This window comes from Elephas maximus, chromosome 15 (genome assembly GCF_024166365.1).
Source record: "Elephas maximus indicus isolate mEleMax1 chromosome 15, mEleMax1 primary haplotype, whole genome shotgun sequence".
Taxonomy (NCBI): domain Eukaryota; kingdom Metazoa; phylum Chordata; class Mammalia; order Proboscidea; family Elephantidae; genus Elephas; species Elephas maximus.
In genome coordinates this window covers 2,150,686-2,159,618 of record NC_064833.1, presented here as the reverse complement: position 1 = coordinate 2,159,618, position 8,933 = coordinate 2,150,686, and the positions used below count along the sequence as shown (strand labels likewise).

General features: G+C 61.7%; 1 protein-coding gene across 1 annotated transcript; it reads right to left on the bottom strand.

Moving 5' to 3' along the window:
- Positions 1–3,616: 3,616 nt before the first annotated feature.
- On the bottom strand, positions 3,617–7,412 carry ARC (activity regulated cytoskeleton associated protein). Its single transcript, XM_049853877.1, has 3 exons — positions 5,064–7,412; positions 4,724–4,857; positions 3,617–4,409 (listed from the first exon to the last, which is right to left on the bottom strand). Exon 1 carries the CDS (start codon positions 7,241–7,243, stop codon positions 6,053–6,055), a length of 1,191 nt encoding a protein of 396 aa, XP_049709834.1. The 5' UTR covers positions 7,244–7,412; the 3' UTR covers positions 3,617–4,409; positions 4,724–4,857; positions 5,064–6,052.
- Between the last annotated feature and the right edge of the window lie 1,521 nt (positions 7,413–8,933).

Below are 8,933 nucleotides of genomic sequence, written 5' to 3'. Positions count from 1 at the left end.
AAAGCATATGGGAGAAATGACGAAGTAAAAGAGCTGAATAGGAGATTTCAAAGGGCGGCTTGAGAAATGTGCAAAGACCCGGAGTTAGAAAACCAAAAGGGCAGAACATGGTCTGCGTTTCTCAAGCTGAAAGAACGGAAGAAAAAATTCAAGCCTCAAGTTTTAATGTTGAAAGATTCTATAGGCAAAATATTGAACGACACAGGAAGCGTCAAAAGAAGACGGAAGGAATATACAGTCACTGTACCAAACAAAATTGGTCGCAGTTCAACCATTCCAGGAAATAGCATATGATCAAGAGCTGACGGTACTGAAGGAAGAAGTCTTAGCTACAGTGAAGGCACTGGTGAGAAAAAAAGGCTCCAGCTACCGATGGAACTCCAATTCAGATGTTTCAGCAAATGGATGCTACGCTCAAGGTGCTCACTGGTCTATGTTAAGAAATTTGGAAAACAGCTACCTGGTCAACCAACTGAAAGCAATCCATATTTGTGCCCATTCCAAAGAAAGGCAATCCATCCACATGTGGAAATTATCTAACAATATCATTAATATCACATGCAAGTAAAAATTTTGCTGAAGATTATTCAAAAACAGTTGCAGGAGTACGTGGACGAGGAACTGCCAGAACTTCAAGCTGGATTCAGAAGAGGATGTAGAATGAGGGCTATCACTGCTGATGTCAGATGGATCTTGGCTGAAAGCAGAGAATTCAAAAAAGATGTTCACCTGTATTTCACGGACTATGCAGATACATTCAACTATGTGGATCATAACAAACTGTGGAAAATATTTCGAAGAATGGGAATTCTGGAACACTGAATTGTGCTCATGTGGAACCGGTACGTAGGCCAATAGGAGGTCAGTAGAACAGAGCAAGGGGATACTGCATGGTTTAAAGCCACGAAAGTTGTGGGGTTAAGAGATCCTTCTCGTTGTGTGCCATCGAGTCAATCCCTACCAACTAGGAAAACAGCCATGCCGCCCTAACAATTTTGGGGGTGAACTTCTACCCATGGCTATCTCCCTTCTTCCTGTGGGCTCCCCAGCCCCACTGCAGGCAGGTGTGATCACACGACCCGCGACTGCGGACCCTGCAGGGAAGGGTGGGTGGCGGTGTCGGATGCCTCTCACAGGCTAGGGCTTCACTCTCTGGCATGCCACTCCCCTGCTTCCCCCTGCAGAACCCCACCTCCAACCTTGTGACAAAGAGGGTGGTGGGGGCCCTGCAGAGCATCTTGGCAGGTGGATGAAGAGGCAGGCCCAAGGCACCCACCCCATGCTCAAGGGAAAGGAAGAGAAGCAGTTCTGTTTGCCGGGCCTCTTTGTTACAGCAGCTCAGCCTTATACTGACTAACGCATGTTTCCAAGCCCAAGTCAGATGGTTCTTAACCAGCAGAGGTGACAGCCAAACCCAAGCACAGCACTGATGGGACATGTGAGACTCGAACCCTGGGAGGCAGCACTGGAAACCCGCTGAGTGCCCTTTCTGGCCCAGCCCCTTGCCCTTTCACCCTCACACCAGCTCTGCAAGTAGACTTGATTTTACAGAAAAGGTTACCAAGACTCAGAGATGTTTGGCGCTCTCCGGGGCTGTGCAGCTAGCAGGTGACATGAGAGCCCTACCTGCCTGACCCAGGGCCTCCCACCACACTGCCTTGGCAGGATGACTCCTTGGAGCTGCTCACCTCTCCCAGACCTCCTGACTCCGCACACTACCTTGGACGCTCCGCCCCGTGCCTCAGTTTCCCCCACCTTGTAGTGAGGAATGCCAGGTGGTTTGTGAGATCCAGGTGGGTGGGAGTGGGGAGAGAGGCCCAGAGCAGGGGGTGTCCTATCTTGGGGAGATTGGAAGCATCCCATGGAGGGCCTTAGCCCCCTGCCCCTTCCCACCCTACCCCGCCCAGTGTGCCTGCCTCTTCTCCAGGGCCACAAAGACACAGAGCTGCGTCTAGAATTGCTTGAAATATCCAGACAGCCTGGTTCACCATCAACCAATCACAGGGAGTAAGTTTTCATTAAAGGGAACCCACCTCCCACCCGCTTTTGTGTGGAACAGTGCTTCTCCCTCAGCATCGCCCCGCCACGTCCCAGCCTCCGGTTCCGTCAATTTCCTTTCCCCAAGCCTGCTAGCAGTGTCATTATGTAAAAGGAACAAAGGGAAGAACAGAGGGAGGCGGCCCTTTGATCACCGTGTGCCGCTCTGTGCAGGGTGACGGCACTTCCCGGGCTGTTGTCTGCTCTGGTTCAGTCCCTGCCCTCCCGGCCCCTCTCTGCATCCCTGGGGCTCTTTCTCCTCCACAGGAAGGATGAGGCCAGGGCCCTGTGTGGGACTCCTAGCGGGCGCAGCACCACCCAGGCTGCCCCAAGACCCCGGGTCCCGCCAGGCAGAGCAGCCCCTTTACAAAGGGCAGGACCTGTGCTCAGCAGGTGAGGCGGACCTTGGACCAGCCCTGGCGGTTGTGATGGTCAGTACGACGCATCAACTCCAATAGGCTACAGCCCCACGTGCTAATTCAGTTACTAACCTGGTGTTGCTGGGAAGGCCTGTTATAGTTGTGATTAAGCCCATAGTCAGCTGACTGAAGGGAAGGGGTATTAGCCCAGATCACCTGGATGGGCCTGCTCTAATCAGTTGAAAGGCCTTCAGGGCAAAGTTGAGTTTTTTTCTGGAGTAATCCCTCCTGTGGATCCCGGGAGTTCCAGCCCACCCTTCCTGCTGGCCCACTCTGTGGATTTCAGACTTATCCAGCAGCCCCCACTATCATACAAGCCAATTCCCTGCAGTCAATCTACTACACGTCTCCTCCTGGCTCTGCTTCTCATGGATGTTGACCCATGGGGGGTCTGAGCCATCTGTAGGCCATCCCTCCCCACTTCCAGAACCTTGTGTCCTCCATGGAGGTGGGTGAGGCCCACCTCTCACAGGACCAGCCAGCCACCTCCATTTCTGAGGTCTTGGACCTATGTGTGGATACATTAGAGACAGCTAGTCCATTTTGCAGATGAGGAAACTGAGGCTGAGACACCACGTTCATGATCCTGCAGCCGGGACTCTCCCCCGGGATCCTCTCTGTGGGGCTCCTGCGTTGCCCTGACTTGGGAATCAAGTCAAGGTCTCTGGGCTTCAGGGCCTAAGTCCTCTGGCCCCACAGCCTTTTCTTCTTGGGACCCCCACCCTGGACACAGCGTACACTCCAGCTGGAGACTGCAGGAGTGGGGGGCAGACTTGGGCTCCAAGTGAAAAAAAAAGAGCTTCCCTGAAGCCACATTGGCTGCCCCAGAGCAGGGTAGGGTGCTGAGCAGAATCTGGGGGATTGCAGGGGCCGCCACAGCTTGTGGGTGGCTGAGGTGGGGGTGGAGCTCTTCCAAGTGCAGGACCCTGACTGGGACTGCCCTGTGGGGGAGCGGGTGTCTGCTCCCTGACAGCCTTGCCCTGGGATGCTGCCCCACCTGTGCTCAGAGACCCCGAGGGGGTGCCAGGGTCATCCTTTAGGCCAGGGGGCACTGTCATGACAGAGCCCAGGCCCTGCCACCCTCCGCCCTTGGGCTGCTGCCTCTGCAACCCATTCCACCCGTGTCCAAGCCGAAGAAATAGCCACACGCTCACAGCAGGGAAGCGCCAGTGTTTTACTAACAAAAGCTTATAAAGTCATCTGTCTCCAGGTGAGAAGGGGTGCACACACAGGCCTGACACTGGAGGCCTGTCTGTGGGGGGCTGGCCACACTCTCCTGGGATCCCCAGGGTCTCCGGGGCCCCAGGGCCTCCCTGCAGCCTTACCAGCCTGCGGGTAGGGGCTAGGGCTTATGTGCAAAAATAAAATCTGTGGGCGGCTGGCAGGGGCGCAGGGTGGTCTGTCGGAGTCATCAGCAGAAGTTGGTCCCCAGAATCTGGAAACCCCCAGTGAAGAGGCAGAAGGGGGACCTCCAACCAGTGCCTGCCTGGGTTGCAGACACGAATGGCCTGCAAGCACGGGGGTGTGCTGCTGCAGGAGGGCAGGGGTCCAGGCCTGGGCTGCAGCAGGGCAGAGCACCTCCATCAGCCCCAAGAGCAAGGCTTCCGGAATCTCTGGGGCTGAGCTTGTGGCCGCCGGGCCGGGGCAAGGGCCCCAATCTCGGGGCTCGGCGGGAGAGGACGGAGTGCAGCGAGCAGGGTAATGGATCCCCGGCTCAAGCTGCAGTGCTCTGGGACAGCCAGGTGGCGGCCATCGGGGCGGGCACCATGCAGGCCCTGGCCCTCGAGCTGGGCCGTTGTCACCATCAGCTTTCAGGCTGAGCTGGGAGCGAGGTGTCCTATCCTGGCTGTCTGGCTGTCTGTCCTGGACTTCTCCTGTGAAGGCAGCTTTCGGGAAGGAGGACAGGAAACTGTGCCAGGCCCAGCAGCCAAGCTGTTGTGGGAGCCTTGAGACCTGAAGGAGAAAGAAAGAGGGCGGTAAGGGACAGTGCCAGGGCCGAAGGCTGGGGGGTGGGGGACGTTGCGCAGGAGGAATGTGGGACAATGGTGGGACAGTGCCAGGGCCAAGATGGGGGGCCTGCAGGGAGGACCTGGGGGGCGGGGGTGCTCCTGAAGTCCCCAGCAACCCTGTAGGTTCCCCTCTCAGGGAGTGCCCTGGGACCTGGGAGGGGGCTCCCTGGCGAGGGGTTCACAGGCTCCATTGCAGGACCCCTTATTAGGACAGATGAGGAAAAGATGGGGTCTGGGGGTGAAGGGGGGTGCCATTACCTGTCATCACTCTCCTGGCTCCGAGGGAGCCGGCTGCTGCCTCAGCTGCACTGGGGGACTCAGGGCCTCCAGGACCCTCCACTACCACCATGAGTCACAGCCTCGTCCTTCTCCAGGCGGGTGAATCACCGCTACTAGGGGACAGAGAGAGAGAGAGAGGACACAGTCAGCAAGAGGTGGCTCAGCAAGCTCCCGGCCCTCCTCGGCTCCCATGCCCCCTCCCGGTCACCGGGGTGGCTGCTCCCAACCCCCCCTCCACAGGCCACCTGGTTCTGTCACCAGAAAATGGAGTTGGGGTCCTCCCAGAGCTCAGGTGGGGGTGCCACAGGCAGGGGCTCACCTGAGGCTCCAGAAGGCACCAGGATCCCAGGTCTGCCGCAGCCGCCGCCAGAACTTCAGCCCTCCCGAGAGGAAGAGCGGCGCTGCCGGGCTGGCCAGCTGCCCTGGAGGCAGCACAGGTGCCAGCTGGCTCGGCAGTGGCTGCCAGGAGAGGGCGGCATGGCGGCGTCACTGAAGTTGAGGTTCCCGAGACACCGGTCCTGCCCAGCTTCTGCTCTGGGGGTGGCATGGCGGCGTCACTGAAGTTGAGGTTCCCGAGTCACTGGTCCTGCCCAGCTTCTGCTCTGGGGGTGGCATGGCGGCGTCACTGAAGTTGAGGTTCCCGAGTCACTGGTCCTGCCCAGCTTCTGCTCTGGGGGTGGTGCCATCACTGGACGTTGAGGCTCCCGAGACACTGGTCCTGCTCAGCTTCTGCTCTGGGGGTGGCATGGCGGCATCACTGAAGTTGAGGTTCCCGAGAGACGCTGGTCCTGCCCAGCTTCTGCTCTGGGCGTGGTGGCATCACTGGACGTTGAGGTCCCTGAAGCACTGGTCCTGCTCAGCTTCTGCTCTGGGGGTGGCATGGCGGCATCACTGGACGTTGAGGTTCCCGAGACACTGGTCCTGCCCAGCTTCTGCTCTGGGTGTCCCCAGCTCCGTACACCAGTCGTGCTATGGGACACTTGGCTTTCCAAGTGCCCAGGGGAGCCAGCGCCGGACAAGCAGAGGGAGGGAACTGGGAGGTTCCGTCGTGGCCTGAGAGTGTGGTGGTGGGGCCAGGAAGACAGATGGTGGGGTGTGAGGGATGTCAGGGCAGGAGACCCAGCTTGGGGTGATTTGCTGTTTTGGGGAGTTGCCCATGCTGGGCAGCGGGGTGTCTGTGTGGGTCAGCCAGGGCCAAGGTGGGTGCCACTGAAAGAGGCCCCTGCAGAGGCTGACCCCAGCTCTCAAGTCCGTGGGCTACTGCCCCGAGGGTGTGTCAGGAGGGCAGGTGGGCTGGCTCACCACCCTCTACTCAGGCTGGGTCCGGTCACTGGCCACAGACTCGTTGGTGAGGGCAGGTGTGAGCGCCTCCGAGTCCTCCTCCGTGGGCAGGGGCTGCCCGGCTGGCTCGGCCGCCTCCTCCAGTCCGTCCTGTACCTCCAAGCCCCTCTGTATGAGCTGCTCCAGGGTCTTGGGCAGCGGGTGGCTCAGGAAGCGCTTGAGCTTGGGCTGCAGGGTGCCCACCACGTACTGGATGACCTCCTCCTCCTCCGCGTCCACGTACAGCGTCTGGTACAGGTCCCGTTTGCGCCACAGGAACTGGTCGAGCGGCTCGCCCTGCTTCTGCGGCAGGTCCAGCTCCCGCTGCATGGCCTCCCGGGACAGCGTGCCCTCGCTGTACTGGAGAAACTCCTTCTTAAACTCCACCCAGTTCTTCACCGAGCCTTGCTTGTACTCCCACCACTTCTTGGCTGGCCCGTTCATGTGGTTCTGGATCTGCGAGAGCCAGTACTCTTCCGTGCCACCCACCTGCCGCAGGTACTCCTCCAGGTGGCTCAGGAACTCCCGCGGGTCCTCAAAGATCTGCGTGTCCACTCCGGGGCTGGGCTGCCCTTCCTCGCCCGGCCCCCACGGCGGGTACTGCTGGGCACCGGCTGGCTCCTGCCCCGGCAGCTCACCGGCGGCCGGCGGCGGGGTGATGGCGTAGGGGCTGACGGTGTAGTCGTAGTTGTCCGCCTCGTGGCGGTAGTTTTCGGGGCCCCCGACGCCCACGGAGACCGTGCGGCGGGCCTGATCGCTGCCCACCGGGTACTTGGCGCCCATGGTCTCCAGGCGGTCGGCCCAGCGCTCTAGCCGGTAGAAGACCTCGCGCCACACGTGAACCTCACGCTTGACCCAGCGCTCCAGGTTGGCGATGGTCTCCTGGCAGCGGCACAGGCAGGCCTTGATGGACTTCTTCCAGCGCTGCGAGTCGCCCGCGGGCACGTAGCCGTCCAGGTTGCTCTCCAGCTTGCCCACGGACCTGTGCAGCCCCTTCAGCTCGCGCTCCACCTGCTTGGACACCTCGGTCAGCAGGTGCTTGTGCGTCCGGCGCACGTGCTCCAGCATTTCCGCCCGGCACTTGCCGATTTGTAGGATCACGTTGGGCTTGGCGGCCGGCGCGCCCCGCGGCCCCGGGTAGGCGTGGAGGCCGCCGCTCGTCCTTTGGTCCAGCTCCATGGCTCGCAGGGGCTGGGCGGCTGCGGCTCGGACCGGCTAGGCGAGGAGAGGGAGGCTGCCTGCCGGGAGCGGGCCGGGCTCGATGCGGAGTCTCTGTCGGCGCGGCGGGCGCGGCGGGCGCAGCGCGGAAGGCGCCGGAGGGAGGCAGGAGGCGCCGGAGGAGGCCGGGAGCTCCGAGCGCCGCGCTGCGCCGAGCCCTGGCCGCCCGCTCTTTATGCTGCGGCGCCGGGCCGTGGGCGGCCCCTCCCGGAGCTCCGGCGCTCATTGGCTGAGACGCGGCCCCGCCGCCCCGCCCCCGCGCCGCAGGCCCCGCCCCCGCACCCCCTCACCACCCCCTTTCCCGGCGGAGGAGGCCCCACCCCTGCGCGCAGGGCTCGGCCGCGGGCTGACTCAGCCGCCGGCTCTGCGGCTCAGCCTGCGGAGACCCGGCCGCCACCCAGGGGACGACCCCCGTCCCCGCCCACCCGAGCGCTGGGCACCCAAGGCCGGCCCTCCTCTCCGGCCACGCGCTGGGAGAAGGTGTGTGCGTGGAGGGGCCGAGGCCGGTGGTTACCCCTGCAGGGTAAGGAGGAAGCCCCCTCCTCGCCAGGGTCGCAGGGTCTCGCCCCAGGCCCACCTGTATCTTTACGACTGGGGCGGGGGAGACTGAACCAGTGCGACCTGGGGCCCCGCTAACCAGGACCTGCCCACTCGGGCTTTTCAGGGTGTTTAGTCACCAAAGAGCCCCTGCGACGACCCCTGCCCCCGATTCAGGCCCCCTTCCCAGAGCTAAGGGGCTTGGGGTAGTCTTCACACACGTGGCCGGGCCTTCTCGGGGTCTGGGGTCGGGGTCCGGGGTGTGAGTTGTGCCATGTGACCACATGCTTCTGCCCCGCGGCCCTTGCTTGCGGCCCTGGGGCGGGGGGAGGGCTCTGCCCAGGCCCCTGCATCGGTGTGGGTATGTGACCCCGTGAGTGTCGCCCTGCCTGGACAGGACTGCGTGATCCCCCTCCCCAGGTCTTTGGTGAAGCCCAAGACTTCTGTATTAAGCAGCTCCGGGGATGTCTGCAAGCTGCTTCTTGGGTAGGGGGAGGAGATGGAGGGGTCTTCAGCCCCTGTAGGGTACCGCCCCTGAACCCTCCGAGCCTCAGGCCACAGCCGAGCATGGCCTGAGGCGCCAAGATTCCTAGGAGGAGGGAGGGAGTGGAGAGCGGGAGAAGGGGGGGTGCCGGCAGCCGAGCGCAGTCAGCAGAGGCTGGGAGAAGCGAGCACCATATAAGGAGTGGAGCTCCGGAAGCGAGATTCCTCGGGAGGGAGGCCCCTTCTGCCTCCCTGGCAATGGGGTGGGGGAGGGGCGCCCTTCCTGGGGAACCCCAACGCTGGACGGATGGGGGTGGCCTGGGCCTCTGATGTTACCTGAGCGCAGGTAACACACCACTACCCACAGTCGGTCAGCACACCTTATCCCTGCTGCCAATCTCACACACACCGCATCACACACCGCATACATGCCCCTCATTCGACCCCCACGTGCGCACTCATGCCCCCCACTCATGCCCCCACTCCTGCCCCCTACATGCACACTCATCCCCCCCACCCATACCCCCACGTGCACACTCATGCCCCCCGCATGCACACTCATGCCCCCCACTCATACCCCCACGTGCACACTCATGCCCCTCCACACCCTGCACCAGACCCACTCGGTGTT